Source organism: Setaria italica, chromosome V (assembly GCF_000263155.2).
Source record: "Setaria italica strain Yugu1 chromosome V, Setaria_italica_v2.0, whole genome shotgun sequence".
In the NCBI taxonomy this organism is placed as follows: Eukaryota; Viridiplantae; Streptophyta; class Magnoliopsida; order Poales; family Poaceae; genus Setaria; species Setaria italica.
The window spans coordinates 43881751-43907157 of record NC_028454.1 but is presented as its reverse complement, the minus strand read 5'-3'; the positions used below and the strand labels follow the sequence as shown (position 1 = coordinate 43907157).

The window sequence follows — 25407 nt, the reverse complement described above, 5'->3', positions numbered from 1 at the left end:
ATTATTTCCTTGAAGCACTCTACCTCTCTCAAATTAGGAAGTTTCATATTGCAACTAATAGTGACATATTTGAATATTTAGTGCTTCCAATTTAACTTTATTTTTTTAAATAGGAGAAAAAATTACACGAAAACAAAATAATAAAAAAAATACTCCAACTTATAGTCGGTTGAAATGGTTATAGCTGCCTCCACCCCCTGCCACCGGCGGAATTGTGGGAGTGGGTACCTACCGACGTACCTCTCCGCTGCCACATCACCCAACTGCCTTTTTTTTTTTTTACCTCCTTCCTTTCTTCCCCCTCCCCCCTCCCCGGGGCACATCTTTTGGCCTTTACACCCTGTCGCTATTCAGCTCTGAAAGTGTGAAATGGTATATTGATATAGATTCCCGGAATCCAACCCGATGCGCATGCGTTGCCTAGCAGGGATTCATGGGCTCATGGCCGGGAGCAGATGAGATCACGAGATACTCTACATTAGCGTGTTGCGGAGTTGGGGTGGGTGCGCCATTCGTCAGACATCTTCTTGATACATTCCTGTCTCGTCAAGCACTTTAAATTCTGTCGTTGAAGTCATGCGAAAACCGTCCATTTTTGCGGGCTAACCTTTCTTCTGTCTGGTCCGGTGAGTCTAGACTCTAGACTAGACTGGAGGATCGGACTAGCTATCTATAGCTAGGGAAGGGGGAAGAATGCTGACGACGGTTGATGATTCCGGTGCGTGCATGCATGTAATAGCTATCTTTTCAGCACAGGCAACCGTATACCAGTTGTTAATTCCTGTGTGTTCGCCGCCCCTTGCATCACGATAAGGTTAAGCCGGGTTAGGTAATGACCGGACTGCATGCCGAGCTGCTGTCGGCTCCCTCATCTGGATCAGATATACTACTACTATGCTTTTATGCTGCTTTTCTAGTGCCAGGTCTCAATCCTTGAACTCTCGGATACGGAATAAGTTATTCCGTACCCAAGCCTATCTATATACTATATATATTCCGTGGTTGTGAGGGAAAATAATATAATGATTTCCACTGTCAATTCCTTTATCTGACGAGACGATCCCCCTGCGGCCATGCATGTTCCCAGCTTAACTTTTGTTGATTTGTGTTTCTTCCACACGGAGCACCCTGCGCACGACACCGGGGCCTGATCGATCACTTTGCCACCCCACCACTCCCATGTGGCCATGTGAGGGGAAAAAGGTACACGCGCACGACGGCGCGGCTGCCGGCCGGCCTCGGAGGCAGAGACAGAGACAGAGCGGCATATGAAGGCTGAAGCTCATGGCCACCGGCCCTAGTTTAAAAGTGCCCAGCATGCCAAGTTGCCAACACACCTGTTGTTAAATCTAGTGATGGCATCGTTTCAAGGTATATGACGGCGTGCACGTGGGCAAGTTTCTACTGATGGACTGGGTGGGGGGTTCAGAGCCGCGCGTTGCCGATATGTGGCGCAATTTTGCCTTTGCAAAACCTGGTCAAACGTTATGCTCTTAGCTAGCCCAACCTTTAGCACATATTTTCTTTGTATGGCTGACGCATAGTGGGACCTATATGTGGCACGAAAATGAATTATGGCACCGTTTGTGGCATGTATCCCATTCAGTCAAACTTTGCCTTGATATTGCAGCACGGCGATGTTGCATTCATTGGGGCAACACGTGGTGCCTAAGAACCAAACATATCCTAAACTTTCTAAGTCGCTTGTCCAGTACAAAGAAAAGCAAACTTTTGGACAGTTTGTGCAGTCATTTGTCCCAAGTCGTATGGAGGGAGACGGCTCTAGCCACCAAGAGGGAGGGAAAACCACGTACTGCGTGCTTTGTTTGAAAGGAACTGCAGCAAAACTGGGGCGCCTGCCGCCTTTGGTTTGCAACTTGCCAGCATCAACGACTGGAGAACCGGATTAAACTGGCATCGTATAACAATAAAAAGGAAGGCCTTGATCGTGATGCTCGCAGATTTTAAAACTTTTTGATTATTTTCATGTAATTTCTATGTAAAACTATGTTCAAACTTCTTATCTCCTGCAAAGCTCGTGACAATGTTTCGGAAAAAAGATTTTAAAACTTGTTCAGCGCCCCAAATTGGCACGGAGACCGGCTCAAGACTAGGTGGAAGGGGCCCTCTTTTAAAATCAGTTTCCCAGAACGATCTACAAGTACACACAACACTAGTTAATGTACTAAGTCTCCTTTGGCAGGGATTCACCATCCACACCTTTACCAGCTTCTGGTGAAGTTCTACCAAAGGGGTAGGAGCAAAATGGCTCCGGTCGAAGAGCTTCGCGAAATCCGCTCTTTGAAGCATTTCGGTGGAGGAGAAGTCGAAAAAATAGGCTCCCCGTGGCTTCATCCTCGGTCGCGGGGGCATTCGATCCTTTTGCCCACCATGGCTCACGACGGAGGATGGCCAACACAGAGGGCAAGACTGAGGGAGGTGATGGTGCGGCGGGGGCGTGACAACGGCCTCCGATGACTCGCCGGAGCAGTTCCGTAGCCATTGTAGCCTTGGCAGCCTCGACCTGTTGCCCAGCGGCGTCGACCTGCTGCTTGGCGGCATCGAGCTCCAGCGCGAGGCCACCGCAGGGGATGCCTTGGGGCCGGTTGGCGCTGGGGAGATGGCCGGTGGGTGCGGGGAGGTGGACAGCCAGCGGGGAGCAACAGCAGTGCGGCCGTAGGGAGGGAGGGTGGCGTGGAAAAAGGATGGGGAGGTGGAATGGATAAGGCATAGGCGAACAAAAAAGAGTGAGAAAAAGAATGGGATGGGAAAAAAAGAAAAGGAAAAAAGAAAAGAGAGAAAAAAAGAGAAGGGTATAATGGACATTTCAATTTTTACCTATTTTAAACAACTAGGAGAAACTATTTTGTTAAACATTTTTTCAACCTGATAAGCTGGAGGAAAAAAAAACTGCTTCAAAAAAATCACGGCCACAACTATTTCATTTTTTCAACCTGATAAGCTGGAGGAAAAAAAAACTGCTTCAAAAAATTCACGACCACAACTATTTCAGCTAGAACCACGTTCTACCAAACGAGCCAAGTTGAGCACTGGAGCTCCTCCATCCCCGTGCTGCCGCGAGGGCGGCCGGGCGCGGTGTAGTGGTCGCTCTCTCGCTCGGCTTTCCCTGGCGCAACCGGGGCAAGTTGCTGGATCCCCTGCCTGGATGGCCGGGCGGGCGCATGTGCCGCGGCACGGAATCCGGCGATCGGGGAGAGGCGCTAGCCGCACCTGCACCTGGCAACTTGATCACGGGCGGCGAGCATGTATGCACGAGCAAGTTGGCATGGCGCCAAGCAATTATCGGTGGCGCCTTTTGGTGGTGGTTCAGCATTTCGTTGGAGCGATTGATTATCGTGGGCTCCTGGCGCGCGCCGCCAGCCACGTAGGCAGCATCACGGCCAACGGCCTTTGTTAGATTTTAGAGAGATGGCGGGCTGGAGCTAGCTAGACTGGGGGTTATTTATGGAGTTCAAAGCTCATGAATTTGACAGAAGATTTTTATACTTTGCTCAAAAGTCGTCGTCTCCTCCATGGAAAGAAAAGCGTTTGCTGTTCAAAGTCAACTGTCTCGAGGTCAAAGGGCGCAGGTACGTGTAGTTCCGTCGGTTCCTGAGGTTGACAATTGATAGCTTTATTTTGAAACCTGAAAGTCAGCTCAGCTTTTTCTATATGTAAGAAGCATGTCGGCTCAAACTCTCAGCCGGTGCTGATCCGGTGGAGCAAGTACTTCCGTGACGACTTGGTTTTTGTTTGGGCTGTGGCCCTGCCACACCCAAAAGATTCAAAGCCCAACGTTCTCGGCCTTCGAGGCCCATGAAGTCTTCGCTGTTGTCCAGGCAAAATATCCGGCGGGCTGGGCCTTGAACAACCAAGGAAGCTAAAGCCCAGTAAAACACCGCCTCCGCCCTCCGCTGCGCTCTCTCTGCTTGCCTCTCTGCACGTTCCAACCGTCCCTACCAATAGAGACAGAGTAGTCTGGCCAAAGCAGAGCTCCTGCCGTTCCGACCCACCAGATGTTCGGCGGAGAGCACCGCCACAAGTATAGATGACCATTTGACCCGCGGCCCATGGGCTGACCCACGGCACGGCATTTTGGCCCGATCCAGGCACGAAGGCCTTGTAGGCTGGGCCGACCCGGCCTACACCACGGGCCGGCCCTGGGCCACTACTCAGCCGTGGCGGGGAAAAGAGGAGCCGGAGCCGTGCTGCGGGCTGGCATGGGCACGACGAGCCTATTAAGGCCCACCGGGCCAGCGGGTCGGCACGGCCTTCCTAAGAAGGCAGCAGGCCGGACCTGGGCTGCTCCTTCGGCACGTGGGCCGGCCTGGCCTGGCACGATTACTGTGCGGGCCTAAATAGGCCGGACCTAAGCAGGCTGGGCCTAATTGGGCTCGTGACAGGCCGAGATGGGCCGCCCGTTTGGCCATCTGGTCCACAAGAACCGGCAAGTGAACCGCTGCCTTTCGCCATTTCCTCGCCGCCGCGAGGTACTCCAACACGTAACCTTCTTCGAGCTCCAGGTCCCGCTCCGCTACGAGCTTCCAACGAACACCGCCATGGCGCGAGAAAGGAATCGGAGACTCGGAGCAAATGAAAGCGCTGGCGTTGCATTCGCAAAGTCCGCCACGACGACACGGAGGAGCAGCCAGATCTCGACAGTGACGCTGCGCGCTACTGAACCCGAGCCACGCCCCTGCCCTTCCATCCTCTGTTGCGGGTTGCCGTTCCTGGCAAAAGCAGGGTAACCAAACCGGAGCCTTTCAGTTTCATCAGCCAATTCGAACTGGTACACTACCACGCGCGAATGGTTAGTGGCTGGATCCTTCCTGCCGAGGACGCCGCGTGATGTGTGCATCTATGATCCATGAGCTATGAAGTAAGAAGGCGCCTCAGACAGTTGACATCTCCATCAGGCCGGCCAGTTTGGGGGCTCTGCCCTGTGGACATGGAGATGGTGTTGACACTGGCACTGACGAACACAGCACAGCGGCAACGGGAACATCTGCTGGGACTTGCTCTGAATAGTTCCTGAATAACGAACTTGATCTTACGCAAGAGGAAACTCGAAAGTCGAAACCGCATTGTCTTCCCTACAACGGCAAGCAAAACTGGCATGGTGTGTGTTATTGGAAAGATGAATGATTCATCACAAATTCTACTTGGCTAACCACGGCAGGTTCGAAAAACACTGGCCCAACTGAACTCCGAAACAAGGATGGAGGTGGAGGAGACGCCGCCACCGTCACGGCGTCACCCATCCATTCCATGGCCGATAAGAATGAGAGGCATGTTTGGGGGGAGGTGATGTTGATGTAGTCTGCGTGAGTGGGGGCTCTGGTGCTCACTTCTCGTTGTGTTTTTGCAGTTAGCCGAAAGCTGCCAACCTGGAGTACCTATCATGCAAAGCTCTGCCCAGCATCCCAGATGAGAAGGCCACAGAAGGATGTTGGCATGGAAATGCATGTCTTGCATTTAGGGAAAAAATCTTACATCTGGCCGCTCTATGTCGGGCTAGTTGGCTATGTTGAAAAGATTTTGGTTGCCTTACATCATTTTTCATGTACCTGGGATATATAAAATAAAACTGCCATTTTTAATAGCTGGGTAAGAGCGCCATGCAAGTTTTGTTTTTAGACGATTTTGTTCCGAATGGGGTTTTAATTTTGGCTAACATTTTGGTCGAACATAACCAAAGTTATAACAAACATTCAATTTTTGAATCAGACATGTGAAAACTGAAAACCCATCTTGCCGGCTGTGTAGTGTATTTACATGGAAGAAGCATGTCCATTCTTTCTTCCAACAAAAAAGGAGAAACTCTGCTTCTCACAAAAATACTACTACAGCCAGACAAAATGGCAAAAAGGGACGTGACTCTGACTAACTGATTATTAACCCTAATAAAAATTGACAAGAGGGTCAACAATCAGTGGCCAGCAAAAATGACAAACTCCTAAGCCGTCAGATCATGCGCAGCGTCTGCACCAAGCCGCCCATTTGCAGGGCGGCCTCCTTCCACGCGGACGCGGCGGCGCGCTGTCCCTCGACGAACTCCATCGCCCTGGCGAAAACGCCGCCTCGGCCGCCGTCCGCCGCCGCATTCGGCGCCTTGCCGCAAGTTTCCGCCTTGATCGACGACACGTACGCGCCGAGGTCATGCACGCTCGCCGGGTCCCGGAGGCGGAGGAAGTCCATGGCCAGCTCCACGCCGACGTGCGTGTAGCAGTCGCCGGCCCAGCCGGCGAGGAATCCCCTCGTGCCCTCGTTGAGGATGGCACCCGGGAGCATGGTCACCGGGTCGCGGACGTTGGCGACGCGCAACACCTTCACGCCGAGCTCGTCGCACCGGTCCTTGAACGCCGCGTTGCCGACACGGGGCCCGCCGTAGGAGAAGACGGTGACGGGCACGCGGCGCCCGGACGCGTCGCGGTTGAGGCCGAGCTCGGCGAGGTCGTAGCCGAGCAGCATCGCGAGGGCGCTGCCCATGCTGTGGCCAGCCAGGGTGACGCTCATGTCCTCGTCGGGGTGGTCCTTGGAGAAGGACGTGACGAGGCGGGACACCTCGCGGAGGAGCTGGTCCCGGCAGCTCCCCATGCCGCCGACGGAGGACCGGCACGCCGCCTTGTCGGCCGAGGAGGTGTAGAGGTTGAGGAAGCCCGACTCGACCTTGACGCCCGGGTGCGCGCCGCGCGCGTCGTCGAGGCGCGCCGGCTCGAGCGCGCTCATGAGGTTGGCCGCCCACTCCGCCTGCGTCACCGTGCCGCGGAGGGAGACGAGGACGTCGCGCCGGCCGAGCCGCAGTGTCATCTCGTCGGTGGACACGGCGACGTACCCGACCCAGCTGGAGCGGCCGCTTGTGGACGGCGGCCCGGCGACGTCGGGCGTGGCGTAGATGTACCGCGTCACCTCGTACCCTGCCCCGGCCGCACCGGCCTCCTCGAGAACGCTCTCCTTGTCGTGCTTGCAGCACATGTGCCGCGGCGACGACGGGTCCACGTCCAGGACCTTGTAGCAGGCGCCGACGAGCTCGCCGTAGCGCGCCACCTCGTCGCGCACCACGGGGTGCAGCGGCTGGAGCAGGCCGTCCCAGTCGTGGGACCCCTGGACCTGCCTCCACATGCTCGCAACGGATGCCGTCCTCCGCGTGCTTGTCCTCGCCACCGCGGCGGCCGGCGCGCACGTCCTCTCGGCGGCGGCGGCCATCGTCGCCGTGCACACTGTGGCGGCGGCGGCGACTCGAGCGCGGCACGGTTTACGACGGCGGGTGCTCGTGGCCTGGTGAAGGGAGCATCGCGGTTGGATCGTGGCTGTGGATGCCATTTGTTCGTGCACGGATTGGTACTGTCCCGGGAGATCGGGCGCGCATGTATATATAGTGCGTTTTGAATTGAGCACGGACACGCGTGCCTTCCCCTTGCTGAGCCACGTCGAGGAGAAGGATGGCACCAGCCATGACAAGGGCCAGAGCTGACAGCTGGTAGGCGCCCGTGCACGTTGATGACGTCCCAGCAACGGTCGTCAGAGTCCCGCTTCAAGATCTCTCATCTCTCTGTCTAGCATACCCCATTAGGTTGCCAAACTATGGAGAGCAATATGGGTCTATAAAAGACCGTGGACAGCAACCCATGTAAATCTTTCAATATAATAAACAAGAACCTCAAATTTAACTCAATACAACTCAACTTGAAAAAATAAACCTTCAAATTTTCAACGCAATAATCGGATTTGTCAAAAAAAAAACAGGAACCACGAATTTAACTCAATACACTCAACTTGAAAAAAAATAAACCTTCAAACTTTCAACGCAATAATCAGATTTGCAAATTTTTTGCTATGAATTTTGACAAACTTTCCACTATTAGAAACTTATTAACGCTTATCTGGACAATTCATAAGTTCCAGGGGATTTTTTAATTTAAAGTAAAAAAAACTGGGTATAGATTTAATTAACACGTACAAGAAATCCTACTACCATGTTTTTATGCACGTTTACTATTCATGCAGATCATCTATGGTACATTCTTCACATTTTACATCCAAATTTTCCATGTGTAACAAACAAAACTAACCTTTTCAGAAGCTAGAGCTCGTGCACCTATAAGATAGGGTCCTTTTCTCAAGTACAAACTGGACGCACACAAGCACACCCATCTAGCACATGTCTAAATTAAATTATAGTACTAGAGCCTAACCTCACACAATGCAAAATTGTTTAGTTGACTGGCATCCGCTCTACAAGGACATTGGACATTTAGGCCCCGTTTGGATACTCAATGCTAAAGTTTAGCACCTGTCACATCGGATGTTTGATGCTAATTAGAAGTATTAAACATAGTCTAATTACAAAACTAATTGCACAGATGGAGTATAATTCGCGAGACAAATCTATTAAGCCTAATTATTCCATGATTTTATAATGTGGTGCTACAGTAACCATTTGCTAATGATGGGTTAATTAGGCTTAATAGATTCGTCTCTCGAATTAGCACAGGGTTTTGCAATTAGTTTTATAATTAGTTCGTGTTTAGTCCTCCTAATTAGCATCCGAACATCCGATGTGACGCTGCTAAAGTTTAGCACCTAGTATCCAAACACCCCCTTAGTTCAACTTCTCTACAACCAAACATGTCGTACCCAAACACACACTAAAGATCGTGCCATAGAAGAGGGGTTAGTAGTGCCGGTGCGTTGGTGGAGGTGCTACACCTCTAGAGGGTGTCGTGCAGGGTTCGCTTCAACTCTAAGCTTTCATTGTCCAGCATATGACATTGACTCATTTGAGGTGGAGGTTGATAGTGGGAGTGCAAAGAGTGCAAAGAGAAACAACGAGCAATAGGGCATCACAGAGGATAGTAGCTACCGAGGTTACAACAACATCTAGTGATAGTGGCATGGGCACCCTTGGTTGGCCTCCCTCCTCCTTTCTGTATCTATCTCTTCCATGCATGGACCTCCCCATCCTCAAGTGCATATATGGTGAAAACACTGTGAATATTGAAAATTTGCAAATTCATCTCAAAAGTATATAAACATAGAAGTTTTGGAAAAACAATCTTCGTACATGTACACCTAAGACTATGCTATGCATCCATGCAAAAGTTGAAGTTCAAACTCATTCAAGTTTAATTCATATAAAATGACAAATTTCATGTGCATACACACTGGATGAAAAGAGCGTGTGTTCTCATATGGTCATAATGTCATATACATGTGAAACCCTAAAAAACCCCAGCCCTAACATAAAAACCTTAAGAAACTGTGATCATATGGTCACTTAAAAATTAAGAGAAAATTCTCTATTTGATAATTAGAAAGTAGAAACTTTCTTATTTGACATTGAAAAGTTTGAACTTTCTTATTTGACAATGGCATGAACCTTTATTGCTCATTTGACACTTCAGTGCATTATGCCAGTTAACTTGTGTGAACAATAACCACTCTTTTGTTGACCAAAACGACATTTAAATCACCTCCAAAAATCACAAAACTTTTTATAGTTATACAACATTTGGAAATGAACTCATTTTACATAAAAAAACACATATGAGGCATTTGAAAGCTTAAAGCTGAGATCCACCAAGATAAGCTACTTTTGAAGATTGTCTAAATTTTTAGGGAACAACCTTACTTTCCAAAAAATATGGAAATTTTGTAATATAACTTTCATGGGGTGAAGTAATTTATAAAATTATTTTCAATCACAAGTTACTCAATGAATTTGAAGTTATTTTAGAAATTCAATTTTGTTAAAGAACTTAAAATTTGTTTTTGTTGAAGAAGTTCAAAATTCTCTTCAAAACTTATGGTATAAAATAATTTTTTAAATTACTTCATCCAAAATAGGAATATTAGGTATTTTTCTATAATTTTTTGAAGGATGTTTGTGCCCTAAAAATTTGGATATTCTTCAAAGATGGCCTTTTTCTGTGAATTTCTACATATGTATTTTTATGCAAAATGGATTTATCTTCATCTATCGTATAAAAAAGTTTCATGGATTTTGGAGGTAATTTGAACGTTGCTTTGGTCAGGAAAAGAGGGGAGAGAATCGTTATTGTTCGCACAAGTTAACTTGCAGAATAGACGGAAGTGTCAAGATAAGAAATGAAAGTTCAACAAGTGCCAAATAAAAAAGTTAAATTATTTTAATTTCAAAATAAGGAGGTATGTGAAAGGATATCTAGCCTAGCGGTTAGAGCACTTGAGTAACACTCAACAGGTTTAGGTTCGACTTCCCGTGGGAGCAAATTAAATGGATTCGGAATAAAAAAATAATAATAAATAGGTATCGGCTTCCCTGCCAATGAGGTGCCACACTAAACGTCAAGGATAATTTTTATGCGAATGGTGTATATTTTTCAAAGAAAAAAAATAGGGAAACAATCTCTGCTATGTATTTCCTTTTAATCCCCAAAACAAAATGTTGGGCCCACACCCGTCGACGCAAAAAGGAGGCGTACTAAAGCAATGGGCCCTGTGCATGGGCCTGCAGCGGGCGGCTGTTAGTGTTAAAAGTTTGAGGAGCACGACGCACGACGACGACGAAGTTGAAGTGAAGCGTATTGAAGCAGGCGATGGAGACGGTTTCCTACGCGGCCAATTGGGCAATCAATAATCCACGGCATCAGCACAACACCAAGTGAGCTAGCCCATGACCCTGCTCGTCCTTGCGACCCTACGTGCACGAACGGAGGCCATGTATATGGCCCCCGCGCGCTCCATGCCCCCCATAACGACGATATGTTAATTGATTGCGGATCTAGCATGACACACCATCGTCTCACGTAGGTACGTGGCCGCTAATTCTTCCTTGGCTCGCTCGCTTTTGGGGGCTTTCATTGGGGTTGGTCGGTGATGTGAGCTTCATTTGCTCTCGAAAAGCGGAGCGAAAAGGACCCCCGAACCATACATCCGGATCAGATGTACATCACATCTACCCATCGGACTTGCATTGTATTGCTTCTTCTGTTTACATGTATCTTCTTCAGTCAATTATATTTCAGCGACTTAGCGACCGACACGTTACCAAAAAGCCAACTATTATGTTTTGCAAGAAGAAGAAATACCTCTTTGGTGAGAGCACAACTGATCGATGGATTGCATCTATAATTCTATAGGATGTCGGTTGATGCACATGTAGGTGGCCCCTGGGTCTCCCGGCCGGCGGCATTGTCGTGGTTACGGCGTAGGCATCGGCCGGAGAAAGACACGCCGCCGCCCCCCCCGCGCACCGCCCTGACACCCAACATCCGGCCGCGTCGCACGCGCCGGTGGTCGTCGGCGCTTTCCGGCCTCGATCGCATAATAACTTTGCAAGTCGCTGATGCTCCGGTTGCTTCGTTCCTTTCTCGGTTGCAGTTGCAGTCGTTCAACTTTCTTTCGCCGGTGGCCGGCTGCTGCCACGACGACCATTTCACCTTTTCGATCACATCGAAAAAAATGGCAACACACGCAAGGATGAACTATCCGCGCATGCGCTGCTCGTGCTCCTGCTCGCGGCATTGCGTGATAAGCATGGCTCAGCTCAGCTCAGCTCAGCTCATCTCGCTGGAGTTCGTGATCACCATCACCGCTGCTAGCGCCACAGTAAAACAGTCATTCTCGGTTGGGGATCCGTCCCTGTACTCCAGAAGGCATCGGTTAGTTGGTTTAAACGGTCGTGGGGCCGCATCACTCACAGACAGTAATTTCACAGAACAACAGCCGTATATACCTTGCGGCTTTCCGTGGAAGATCGGAGGCGAAAGGAACGGCCGGCCATGTCCCTGTAGCTCGCCGTAATTGGGGCAATGGCGATGGGGAGCTGAGGGTGACGGGAGGATGCGTCGTTCGAGTGAGAGCGAGAGTGAACAGTTGCTCTACTGTCGGAGCCGTCGCCGTCGCCGGAGCAGCTACCTACGCGCAGACCTGGCCGGCTATTGGCCGTCCAGATCGCCGAGACCCCGTCGCGTCCCGAAAAGGATCCCCATTGATTGCCGCGCTTCCGTCGGCCTCGAATCTGATCCCCCATGTGTGGGGTGGGGGGTGATTGGCTGATGACGACGACGACGACGACGCCGACCCGCGCGCGCAATCATGCGCAGGGGTTGGTTCTTGCTTGGCCCGCTCTCGCCGGAAACCGACCGCGGCCGCCGTAAACCTCGCTGACAGGGACGTGTACGTCGCTGATTCACGGCTGACAGAGATCTAACTGGACGTTTGGGATCGACACTGCTGCGATGACTGTAACAGAACACCGAAATATCCATTCGCCGTGGTGTTGTCAGTCCAGCTGAATGCCTGACTCTTTTTTGGTTTCTTCTGCCGTTCCATTGACTGCCATGGCTGCATATGGAATTATGGGCGGCGAGGATCTATACCCTGTTTTCGTAGCCTTATCATTGCCCGATCGAGTAGTGGTTGTTGAACTTCTTGAATGCGAGTGCAGGTCACACCGCGTACAACTGTATGTGCAGCTGGATTGCAACTTTGCAAGCTGAAAAGTTCACCTGCAACATAGCAAAACGAGAATGCCCCATGCCGCCATGCTTACAGTAGCTGTCCACTGCTAGTTCTCTAGTTCAAAAACGCGTCGGGAATTGCAATCCCTGCTGATATTCATATCAACTCCAAAATTATCTCAAGTTTTTTTATTTTCAAATTTTAAAAAGATTTGCATTGGCGATGTGACTTGGATAGCTCAAAGGATATGGAGTTGTGCTGGCAAGGGGGTACTACAAAAAGCGAAGTAGCTGAACTGAACTCCAGATGATGAGCAGTGAAGAGGTCAGATTGCATTGTTTAGGAGGCATTTCCTGCAGAGCTAGCTGGGATCGCAAGATTCTGTCCTGCTCAATCAAGCATGCCGCGCCAGGATCGTGGCACGGATGCCTCCGAGATCCTGAGCATCGAACAGGACGCGGTCCTCGCTGGTCGCGTGATCTGGTTCAGTTCAGATTTTGCGTTCAGTTGGATATGCTAACGTCCTGTCCATGCCTACGTGTATGGACACAAAGGTTCTTCTTGATTACGGTGCTAATCCTCCAATGGCTTCGTTAAGATGAAAGCCGTCAGGCTCGCAGTCCCAGTTAAATGTCACTTTTGCGTTTATGCGATCAGGAAGCAGAAACAACAGATCACCTGTTCTCACACTGCTCATACACGCAACAAATTTGGCATGCTATCTGCTCCCTACCGCGCATTCCTCATTAGGCGCCAGTTCAAGGGATAAGCATGGTGGATGATTGGATTCAGAAGTGCAGGAGGCTCGCCAAGCCGAAGAAGAAAGGGATGGACTCTACATACATATTGGTTTTATGGACGGTTTGGAAGCAACGTTAACGACCGAGTGTTCACAAGAAGCAGCCCCAAGCAACCAGCACAGCTCATGACAGACGTCAAGGAGCAGGCAGCCTACTGGTGCTCTGCAGGAGCAAAGCACCTTTGTTCTGTAGGTTGGCCACTACAAGCGGCAATGCAGCGTACGACCTAGTGTATTAGTACCTAGGTTTACGCGCTTTTCGGTTGTAAATTCCATCATGTAATCACCTAACATTCCCTAGCCATGTGCGTGCGCCCTGTAGACCCGCGTTGTACGAAACTTTGACCTTCTTCTTAATCGAAAGATACGTAACTCTTTTGCGTATTCAGAAAAAAAACTTTTACGTTTATGGAGCTAAATGGCGACTCGAGATGGCATTTTAATTTGAAGTCTTTTTATAAATCCCGTTTGGAACGCAGAAAGATATCTTGGTTATTTGGGGGTTCATGTGTTGGAAACTTGGAATCCAAACCTTTAAGTTCATGATATTTATGCAGGATATCAGATTAGCATACGAGGCAAGATCAGAAACGAAATATTCTGACATGACCGTAGGATCTGTTGGTAGGTGTGGAGTTAAATACTGACAACTTGTTTTGTCGTTTGCTAGTTAATATGTTGAGCTTGGTTTGGTGCAGACAGGTCGTTCTTGTGTCAAATATCATCCTGCCAGGTCAATTACCACGTCGATCACGAAAGAAAGGAACCTATGTGGCTGCCAGGGGCTGATGTTTTGGTGTATGATTCCGATACAAGGTACTCTGTTGTTAATGCTATTCGATTTTATTTTTTAAAAAGTATTGGTACTAGACTATGGCATTAAAAATACCGCATTGTTAAGAAAAGTACTAGGAATATTACCCGCATTTTCAAGGTAAATATTAAGTGCTAAAGACTCTGCATTTTTAATATGATAGTTCGATAAGTCTATGACCCAAAGCATAATATATTCATGAACACATGGATCATGGAGTACATATATTTCTTATTGTGATAATCCACTAAAGGTATATGTGTTTTCTTATGTACCAATTTAAGGCATCCATATTTATTTTGAATTATTTATGATAACAAGTTGCGCAGTTCAGAAAAAAAACAATTCTGTATAAGGAATTGGCAGATTTCTTTGGAGAGTGAGAGTTGGGGAGGTTTAATGTACTATCCATGCGCTAGAGCAAACAATTGCTTTAATTTTGGCCATAATTGTTCAAGAACATCAATTTTGAGAAATATTAACATCATCCTTTAAATGTTGGAAGCAAAACCACACTAGGCAACCTACAATTTTGTCTCATCTATTGTCAAATTTTAATAAAAATGCGGCTGCGTGGTTGGTGATTTGGGGGGGGGGGGGGGGGATCAATCCCAGTTGCAATCTGCTAATGTTTTGGCCTGCTCACACAGGTTCATGAGCTGCATTCCCTAATATTTTAGTCCCAGCAGATACATCTAATAAAGAAACTGAAAAGCCAGGCAGTTTGCAAGAGCAGGACGAACAAATCCTAGGGGAAAGCAACATGGAACTCTGGAATTGGATCGGTAGGAATCTCTCTCAAATAATTGAGCAAGCAACTGATGATGATTAAATATTTATAATATTTGAAATAAACTACAAGTGGAAACTGTAGGTGGTTCCCAGATGAGGTTGCAGCTAAGCATGCCCAGAATCCTGAAAAGCACAGCTTCGAGGGGCCCGGCTCTGATCTTTTTAGACCTGACATCATATTACCTAGCATTTCGAATTGTCTTTTTTTTGGATGGAGCAGTAATGCTGGTAGCATTTTGGGGGAACATTTTTCATTGTAAAAAAGAGGAAAAGAAGCATCGGCTAAATAGCCTTGCCGAATATACAGTGACGCACTTGGGGACCCGCATCCAACTTTTAGCATAGCAACCGAACGTCCCACGAGCTAAGGAGAGCCTAGGACACTTGGGTAGTTGCTTGGTGATGATCAGTCAATTGTCATCGGATCGACGAGGCCGTCCGATTCAGATCCAACACCTAGACCACTCAACATCTTTGTAGATGAGATGCCCGTGTGATACACACAGCTTGAGAGAAGCGACATACCAGAAGCCTTGCTCCAGTTACATTGTCAATAGCTGGACAACGTGTCTGTGCCAACAAAAACGAAATGAACCAAGAACTCCCTTCTGATCTCGCTGCTACAACGATCAGGTTGCGTTAATCCATCAATCTATACAGAGGAAATCGGCTAAAAAAACCACCCGAAATCCTCCAAAAAGTAAATTGTCCAAGAGGATCGCTGGACGGTTGGTTAATCACTTAATCCTGACCGCCGGTTCGTCACCTCAGATCAGCCCCAGGGTCTGCAGTCTGCACCAGGCGTCCAGGCCTCCCATCTGCCGCCCCACGAACTCCATCACCTTTTTTTGAGAAAACGAACTCCATCACCTTGGCCAGCACGCCGCCGTCGCGCCGCTGCATCTCCATTTCTGTGATTAGGAGTAGTAATAATCTAATTGGTGCGATGATGCTGATCATCGGGAATGGAAAAGGTTGGGAAAAAGAAAAGAAACAGGTTCGGCAAGTGATTGGCCGGGAGAGATGGATGAATTGCACGGCCTGAATTCTTGACATCTTATCAGGGCAAGTCCCCGGCCGGGCTCGCGACAGGGAGAAATAAAGAAGCGGAGGCATGCAGCTCGAGTGTTGACTTGGGCGCTGCTCCAGCCACGCTGTTACACCGCAGGCGTCCACACGGTTGGACACCCAGCTCGCCGCTGATGCAGGTGCGCTGTTGGCATCCGTCATCAAGGCGTTGACGATTTCCTCCTCCTCCTCTCTCTCTATCTCTGTACAACTAGTTCCAGTGCACAGTTATCAAGACGGGTAACTACTCCCTCCGTTTCTAATTATAAGTCATTTTAGCTTTTTCAGATGCATAGTTTTTTATATGCACCTAAATATAGTGTATGTCTAGATGTATAATAATATCTATGAACCTAGAAAAATCTAAATGACCTACAATTTGGAATGGAGGGAGTAGGTAACTGTGCTTGTTGAGTGTCATAAGGATGAAACTTCTTTCACATATGATGAAATACCTCCTCTCTTCGTAAATCTTGTTAAGTCAGTAATATGTGATGGAAATGAATGCTCATGAAACTCTTCGTGAAACTTTCAACCTACGGCCGCGAGTGAACATTCGATGCACTGGTCACTGAAAGATACTACTCCTTTTTTGCGTATTAATTAGTGACAGAGTAGGACTGGGAGTGGGTGACGTAGTGCTCTGTTTGGGAATTAGTAGGAGGGAACCATTTCTGTGGCCCTCATGTGTTGCCGTGGGAACAGCGCTGATTGAGCAAGCGTCATCTGTTGCTCACTGTGCTCTCTTGCTTGTCCAGTTGGTCCTCTGTGTCTCTAGTGGTTTCTTCCTGGAGGATCTGAATCATTGCTTCGCTTTCCTGCCGATTGCTTGACTCACCAAACCGGCAAGCAAGCGAAACAGAGTCGCATTCTAGCAAGAAACTAGCTACCTCTAGTACGTACCTTGATGAATCCTTGTTTTTTAAAAATCTGGCTGAGACTAGATCTGCTTGACCACCTACTATACTCGCTGAACGTACAGCAAGGATCATAGGCATACTTTATTTACTAGGTACCATACTTACAAGTTACTGCCATGTAACGTACGCACTGAGGTTAAGCGTCAAAAAAGTCAATGTTAGCGGACAGTAATTAGTAATTAGGCATACTAATGTGTCACTCTGTTCTCACCTGATCTTGGTACCTTGCCTAGCTGCAGTTCCGCGATTGCTGGAGCCTGGAGCTAGCTCGATCGCGCTGCATGCGTGTGAAGAGTGAAGACCGCCGGAGATGGACGGGGTTGATGAGCGAGGTCGACGGGCAAAAGGAGGAGCAAGAGCACGTCGTGCTCAGCGTACAGGGGGCAGGACATTAAGGCGGTGGAGTGAGACTGACTGTGAGAGACTGAGAGTGAACATGACTGACTTGCGGAGTGGAGCTCGTCGACATGGCGTGTTGCTGGCCAGCCACTCAAGCAGAGCAGCCCTGCAGGAGATCATCTACCAGGGCTCCGCCTCGCGCGCTCTTAATAACTCCGGTGTCAACCGAAAGCGACCGCCGGCCCATCCATCCTTCTCTCCGTCGCGCTCACCACCCGTCCTCAACAGACAACACTGCACTAATAAGGCCGATCGGAATCGACCGGCGCGGCGGCGGTTACCGTCGACGGCGACGTGCGCGCGTGGTTAGTTGTTTTTTCTTCTTTCCCCATGTACTGTATAATTAGGCGCACCAGACAGGAGCATGAACGAGACTGCTTCTCTCTTTCATGGCAACAAGCAAGATGTCCGGCCGGTCACGGATTCCGTGGCTTTGGACGACGACGACGACGACCCCCTTTTAACCCTGTTGACGGACCGGATGCAATGTAACGTGGGCAAGGTTCCATGCACGTACCATCACCATGATCAGGTCCTGTGCATTTGTGTGCTTATAATTTGCGGCCTGCGTCCCGATCATGCAACTTGACGCGATCGAGCGAGCTTTTGGACTTGACCGGCAAGCGGCCGGCTAACCGCAGCCGGCGACCGGTGTCGTCGTGCCGGCCGGGGCTGGTGCTGGTTGGTGGTCCTGCGGCACCTGCGAGTCAACGTGGCCGGCCGGCCGCACAAGTGGCGCACGCACGGCCGGTCGATCGCTTTAATCCGTTATACGTACGTACACACGTCAATACGTGCCGCTTCCCGGAAACTTGGAAGGCGTACGTACGTGTGCGTGGCATCGATACAACGATGTTGTACCATATACCATCCAGCACACGGATGGATATAAACGTGCGTACGTAAGTGTAGAAGATTATGGCTACTAGCTAGCTAGCTGTAAAGTCCACGACCATGTGTATACGCCAAATATGCACGTTCCGTGCACGGAACACTCGCTCGCTGACACGTACGCACGCACAGCGCGGCAGGTCTCCGATCGATGCACGTACTCGATCGAGCTACACTACACCACGCACCGCCAGATGACACCAGCAGCAGCAAGGTCTCCGGCGACAGCTTCCTAGCAGCGGCCATGATCAACCCTTTTGGTCGATCGATGTGCGTGCGAGGCGAGACGGAGCTGGCGCCCATTACTTGCGTACACTGGCTTGTCGAGATCCGGAAGGGAAAAAGAAGGCGCAGTGATGTGGAGTGGAGGAGCGTGGGGCTGGGGCATCGGCGTCGAGGAAGAAGTTGGCTGATGTTTTTCGAGTCAGGACTCAGGAGAAAGAAGCACGGGGCTGTTGTTTAACCAAAGAAGAGGAACGAATGTAGAAAAAGAAGGAGGCATTGGATGCAGATCCAATGGTTGAGAAATTCGAGTGTAGAAGTAAAAATACCCGAGTAGATGTTACGTAGCTCCTAACCGAAGAATGTGATTTTCGGGACAAAATGTTATATTAATGTACAGATAGAACAAGAAGCACAAAAGGAAGATAAGCTTAGCTCTTCTTGACGAGTAAATCGAATAGATTGGATGGGTTCTATTGTGTGTTCGTCCGCTCTGCTTCGAGCAAGGATTGCTCCGATTACATGATCGCTAAGGTTTACAGTGTCAAGGAACCGCTCGTAGGGTATATACACCTTATTGTGTCTAGGTTGGAGTCTATGTAGACGTTTTCAACAAGTTCATCCCCTTTCTGAGTTATGCATTGTGCTTGGGTTTGGATCCGTCGTCGTCGTGCGAGGCACCAGATCCTCCTCCCTGTGACGAAGTTTTGGCTGATTGGTGTTCGCCTGTGCATTTAGTTCAATGTTTTTTGAGCTCACCGCCCCCACGAGAATCAATGTTTTTTTTGAGCTCACCGCCCCCACGAGAAGAGCTCTTTTACGGTACACAATACTATCTTATACTACTGTTCGAAAAGGACTCGTATATAAGGATCTGATGGTTGAGATTAATTGTATACTACTAAAACCTTAAGTTGTAGTATAGGTAGTATACATGAGTAGTACGAGTAGTATAGGGGTATGATTGGATCGATCGTGCTCGATCTCGAGCCTCCGCCAGGTTCACGCGCCCATCCAAGCGCGTCGGCAAGGCTGCGGCACAACCGGAGACGCTCCAGCAACAACGCCGGCACGTTGCGAGCCCACGGTGCCTAGGGATGTGGAGGCCGGGAGGGAGCCCAGCCATCGACGACGAACGCTGATCCGCTCGCCGCTGCACGCTGCCAGAGTCCGAGGTGAACACGAGGAAGCTCTTAACCATGGAACGCTCAAGCCGCAATGCACAGCCTTCCCCAGCTTGTTGCGACGAGGCTGCACGGCCGGCTCTGAATTGATTCTAAATGCGTTCTCGAATACCAAAGCAGAAAAAACGTTACGTCTCTCGATCCACATGTATATTTGAGATGATCGAGAAATGAAACCATTGATGAAAGCTTCTGAGGAAAATTCTTCACAGGCACGAAAGATAGAGCACGTGGCGTTACCGGGTGATCGGGCGCCGCGGCGTGCGTGCGTGTGGTGGCGGTCGGGCCCGTCTAGATAGACAGGCCCCTAGATTAATTACAATTTTACCCATATAAAAAACAACCTATACTCTATACTACCACCTGGTAGTATTGTGCACCGTCAAAGAGCTCCACGAGAAATGCGCCTTCGGCCTCTACTTCTAAGCGCATGAATTCCCCCGGATCTTTGGAGCGCATCACAAGCCTGAGCATGAATGAACAACAATAACAATATTTAGACTATTCTCAAAAAAACTAGTATGATGGGTGAGCACATCCTAATGCTTATAAGTTGTGCTACTCTACTTCTATAAAGTCAGTGGAACTATTCCCAACACTACTCACAATACTTTCATCCCTATGGGAATTGACCTCGAGCTTCAACTTCTTTTGGCCATGGCACGGTGGAGATGAAAACGATTAGGATGACATCAGGAGCACTCAATATAGTTTTATATTTTTTGTTAGGGGTACATAAAAATCATGTTTATACAAATTAAATTTAACCCATTTTCAAAGTAATATGTCCAAATTACTCCCTTCAAGTATAGCGAAAGTTCATATAATCCCCTAACTATGTTTTGGTTCAATTTACTCCTAAACTATGCTATTTGGTTCAATTTATCCTGTAATACAATTAATCCTTTTTTCCTCCATACACAAGTCGAATTTTAATTTGAGACTTTGTAGGATGGTAGTGGACATCGTAATCTATATTTTAAAATTATTTATGAATTTTTCATCATTATTTTTTATATAATTTGTATCTCAAGGATAAATTTTCTTATTAAAAATTCTACCCTATTAAAATAATAATAAAAATTATGATATAGTTTTCTAATATGTCTTATGATGTCTGCTATCATCTTACAAAATTTCAAAATTTGAACTAAAGACTCCACTTGTGCATGAAGAAACAAAAATACAAATTGTGTTAAGAGGTAAATTAAACAAAATGTCATAATTTAGGGGTAAACTAAACTAAGAAATACTTTAGAGGGTTATCCAAACTTTGGTTATACTCGAGGGGAGTATTTTGAAATTTTTCCTTCTCCGAAAAGAAAGAAGAAGAAAAGCTATACACTGTGCCAACTAAGATGAAATGAACAAAGAATATCATCTTTGATCGCGCTTCTACGGCGATCAAGTCACGCTAATCAATCGATCTATACAGAGGAAATCGGCTAAAAAACACCTGGAATCCTCCAAAAATAAAATTGTCCAAGAGGATCACTGCCCGGTTAATCCTGACCGCCGGTTGCTTGCTGAGCTCAGATCATCCCCAGCGTCTGCACCAGGCCGCCCATTTGCAGGGCAGCCTTCTTCCACGCGAACGCGACCGCACGCTGTCCCTCGACGAACTCCATCGCCTTGGCGAGAACGCCGCCTCGGCTGCCGTCCACCGCCGCATTTGGCACCTTGCCGCAGGTTTCGGCCTTGATCGACGACACGTACGCGCCGAGGTCATGCACACTCGCCGGGTCTCGGAGGCGGAGGAAGTCGAGGGCCAGCTCCACGCCGACGTGCGTGTAGCGGTCGCCGCCCAAGCCGGCGAGGAACCCCCTTGTGCCCTCGTTGAGGAGGGCGCCCGGGAGCATGGTCACCGGGTCGCGGACGTTGGCGACGCGCAGCACCTTCACGCCGAGCTCGTCGCAGCGCTCCTTGAAGGCCGCGTTGCCGACCCGTGGCCCGCCGTAGGAGAACACGGTGACCGGAACGCGACGCCCGGACGCGTCGCGGTTGAGGCCGAGCTCTGCGAGGTCGTAGCCGAGCAGCATCGCCAGGGCGCTGCCCATGCTGTGGCCGGCCAGTGTGACGCTCATGTCCTCGTCGGGGTGGTCCTTGGAGAAAGACGTGACGAGGCGGGACACCTCGCGGAGAAGCTGGTCCCGGCAGCTCCCCATGCCGCCGCCGCCGCCGGAATCGGCCGAGGAGGTGTAGAGGTTGAGGAAGCCCGACTCGACCTTGACGTCCGGGTGCGCGCCGCGCGCGTCGAGGCGCGCCGGCTCGAGAGCGCTCATGAGGTTGGCCGCCCACTCCGCCTGCGTCACCGTGCCGCGGAGCGAGACGAGGACGTCGCGCCGGCCGAGCCTCCGGGTCATCTCGTCGGTGGACACGGCGACGTACCCAACCCAGCTGGAGGTGGACGGCGGCCCGGCCACGTCGGGCGTGGCGTAGACGTAGCGCGTCACCTCGTACCCTGCCCCGGCCACGCCGGCCTCCTCGAGCACGCGCTCCTTGCCGTACTTGCAGCACATGTACCGCGCCGACGACCGGTCCACGTCGAGCACCTTGTAGCAGGCGGCGACGAGCTCGCCGTACCGCGCCACCTCGTCGCGAAGCACGGGGTGCAGCGGCCGGAGCAGGCCGTCCCAGTCATGGGACCCCTGGACCTGCCTCCACATGCTCGCGACCGACGCCGCCCTCCTCCCCGTGCTTTTCATCCTCGCCACTGAGGCGGCCGGCGCGCGCGTCCTCTCGGCAGCGGCCATCGCCGTCGTCGTCGCCGCCGTGCTAACCGTGGCGGCGGCCGCGACCACGCGCGCTCGGCATGGTTTAGGACGCCCTGGGCTCCTGGCCTTGTGAAGAGCGGATCGCGGTTGGATCGTGGCAGTGGATGCCATTTGTTCATGCACGGATTGGTACTGGACCAGTGGATCGATCGGGCGCGCATATATATAGCCGTTTCGAGTTGATCGCGAATAGAATTTTTTGTTGGACGCATGAGGGAATGGGGCGCCCTTCGTCATCAGCGCATAGCCTGATCGAGTAGTGGTTGGTTGAACACTTGAATGGGGGTAGCAGCGAACACTCCGTACAGGCGTACAGCTGAATATGCAGCTGAACTAAACAAAACAAGAAAATTCCCTGCATGATACTAGAAGATAGACCAATTCCCTCTGTGACACTTGAAATTTCAATCTTCCCTGTACGATACTGCAGTCGGTTCCGTCCACCAGACTCATTTTTTACCCATGGAAGCCTGTCAGATTGTTAATGTTGTGACCAAAATACCCTTACCTATTGGACCCATCCGCTGGTCAAGGGCCTCTCTTTCTCCCTTCTCCCTTCGGTAGTCTTCTTTCTCCCGACCCTCCTCTTTCCTCATCCAAATCCCACCGACGAAACCCTAGGTCCCAAGCTCCATGGACCGTGTGTGGGCTAGCGGACGGTATCAAGGCGCGTTGGGACGGCGGCCGTGCGGGTGGGCACGGGAGGCCGCGCCGCAGGAGGCACCCCGCTGACGGGCGCAGGTGGCCAAGTGGGAGAATGGGCAGGCAGGGGCTCGAGCTGTTGCAGGTAGGGAGAAATTTCAACCATGGTTCTTCCGAAGGATTGACTTCCAGAAGGGTGAATTTAACTAATCTGGACTGCGGAGTATTCATGATGCTGTAGGACTAGATTCACGCAAGGTTTTAGGTTTGATTATCCTAGGTCAAGTTATTTTCTGAACATAGACTTCTTGGCAACCATGAGAAAGTGAGAAAAGAATTCAGATATTTTTGCTTTGATAAGGTTATTGGTTCAGACACTACCAATTTCAAGGATTTCACTAAATCTATCGTAGATCAATATCCACCAGGTTACTTGGAAGTGCCACATATTCAGTATTGTGATAGTATTCTGAACAACTTTTCTGAAGTTAAAACAGATCAGGGTTTGCAGTTAATGTTTGACAAACACAGGCAGACAAAGGTTGTTGAAATATTCATTTCCTATACTGATCCCATGGAACCATATGTACCTATTACCGAGTGGCAGAGTGATGATACTCCCTCACCATCTGAGCCAGCATTTATGCCCTATCTGTACATATTATGGGCACCATTGGCACAATTGCAAGAAGGGTAATCCAGATGACATTGCAACTTTCTTATGGCTGAAAGGTAATCTATCTACATTGCATTGTTTTCTACTTTCTTATTGCTAATGAACATGTTTACTATTTTCTTAATGTTATTGCTCATGCAGAGAACCTCAGTCAATCAGCTTGGAACCTCCAACTAAGAAAAATAAAGAGGAGAAAGATAATGCATCTGGTTATAAAAAATGAGCAAGGTCTCTATTTTCATTTAGATTACTATATCCGATTCTTTGTGCTGCCTTTTTTCTTCAATTACTGTATCTGATTCTTAGTGCGAACTACATTCATACATGCACGTCAGCGACTAGCTCTAACCATCCAGATCTCATTTCAAATGATTCTCATGTGTCAAGTGAGCAAATAATTGTTGCTCCATCTGTTGCAAAAATGATGAGGGGGAAGAAACCGGTTGGGATGAAGAGGAAGCCTAAGAGGAAGGGGGTAGCAAAAGATAATGCAAAGAAGCTTGTGCTTCCAATTGTTAGCCCTGCAATAGGCACTAAAAGCAAGAAGAACGATCCTGCAAGCCCTGCAATGAGCACCCACAGCAACAGGAGACTTAGTCTTTGAACTTGATGTGATCTCACTTTGATCACGTGATCTGTTGCTTTTGTAACAATATGATGTGTAATGGATGCTCTCATGTGGACTTGATGTAACATATGAGAACCTCTGTAAGGGTTGGTGACTTTGTGTTGGCTTAGATGTGCTAGAACTTGTGAACTTGAATAATGTCAACTATTTATGCTCAATATTGGCTTTACAACCTGTGAACCTGTGAAGTGTGCTTGAAGCTGTGGAGTGTGCTTCAACCTGTCAACTTGTGAATTGAACCTGTCAACTTGTGAATATTTTATATATTTGGTAAATATTGCCTTTAATCCATCATAAACATGTTTTGTTGTCTTATTTAATACAACTCAATGTTGGTTGCCTACAGAATGTCATAGGAGGGAATTATACCTTGCGTTAATGCACACAGGGGTATTTTGGCCTTTTTCTCATCAAATTTAACGGTGTCATTGGTGTCTAATAGTGCATGAAACTTAGAGTCGGTGTTAAGATTGAAATTTCGAGTGTCATGTAGAGAATTGGTGTATCTTCTAGTGTTACAGGGAATTTTCTTTAAAAAAAACGGCCCATGCCGCCGTGCTTACCCGATCGAGCTGTCCCCTGCTTGTTCAGAAACGCATCGGGAAACGGTGAAGGCTGGGTGATATCAGCTACAAAATTATCTCTAGTTTTTTTATTCAAGATTTTAAAAAGATTTGCAATGGCGATGTGACTTGGATAGCACAAAAGGGCAGCTATAGGGGAAGTGCTGACAAGGGGGTACTACAAAAAAAGTTGCTGAACTGAAACTCCGGGTGATGAGCAGGAGAGATCAGAATGATTATTGCGTTGTGCAGGAGGCTTCTCCTGCAGAGCTAGCTGGGATCGCAAGATTTTGTCCTGCTCAATCAAGAATGCAGTGCCAGGAGCGTGGCACGGATGCGTCTGGGATCCTGGGCATCAAACAGGACGGATTCGCTGGTCGTGTGATCTGGTTCAGTTCAGAATTTTTGAGTGCAGTTGGATGTGTTAACGTCATATCCATGCCTACGTGTATGGACTGTCGGTCTAAACCAGCCGGCGGGGCTGTTAAAATGCAATGATTGCTACTCATATTTTGCACCTAACTTCGTAGTTTGTTTTCCTCAAATTACATACGAAGTACTTTCTCTATTCTTTTATACATGACGTTGGTT

General features: G+C 49.0%; 2 protein-coding genes across 2 annotated transcripts; both read right to left on the bottom strand.

The window, feature by feature from the left end:
• Positions 1-5761: 5761 nt before the first annotated feature.
• LOC101773147 (phospholipase A1 EG1, chloroplastic/mitochondrial) lies at positions 5762-7312 on the bottom strand. The gene has a single exon (XM_004972236.2). It carries the CDS (start codon positions 7204-7206, stop codon positions 5965-5967), a length of 1242 nt encoding a protein of 413 aa, XP_004972293.2. The 5' UTR covers positions 7207-7312; the 3' UTR covers positions 5762-5964.
• Positions 7313-20828: 13516 nt separating this feature from the next.
• On the bottom strand, positions 20829-22418 carry LOC101772736 (phospholipase A1 EG1, chloroplastic/mitochondrial). The gene has a single exon (XM_004972235.2). The coding sequence runs from the start codon at positions 22416-22418 to the stop codon at positions 21066-21068; it is 1353 nt and encodes a 450-aa protein (XP_004972292.2). The 3' UTR covers positions 20829-21065.
• Between the last annotated feature and the right edge of the window lie 2989 nt (positions 22419-25407).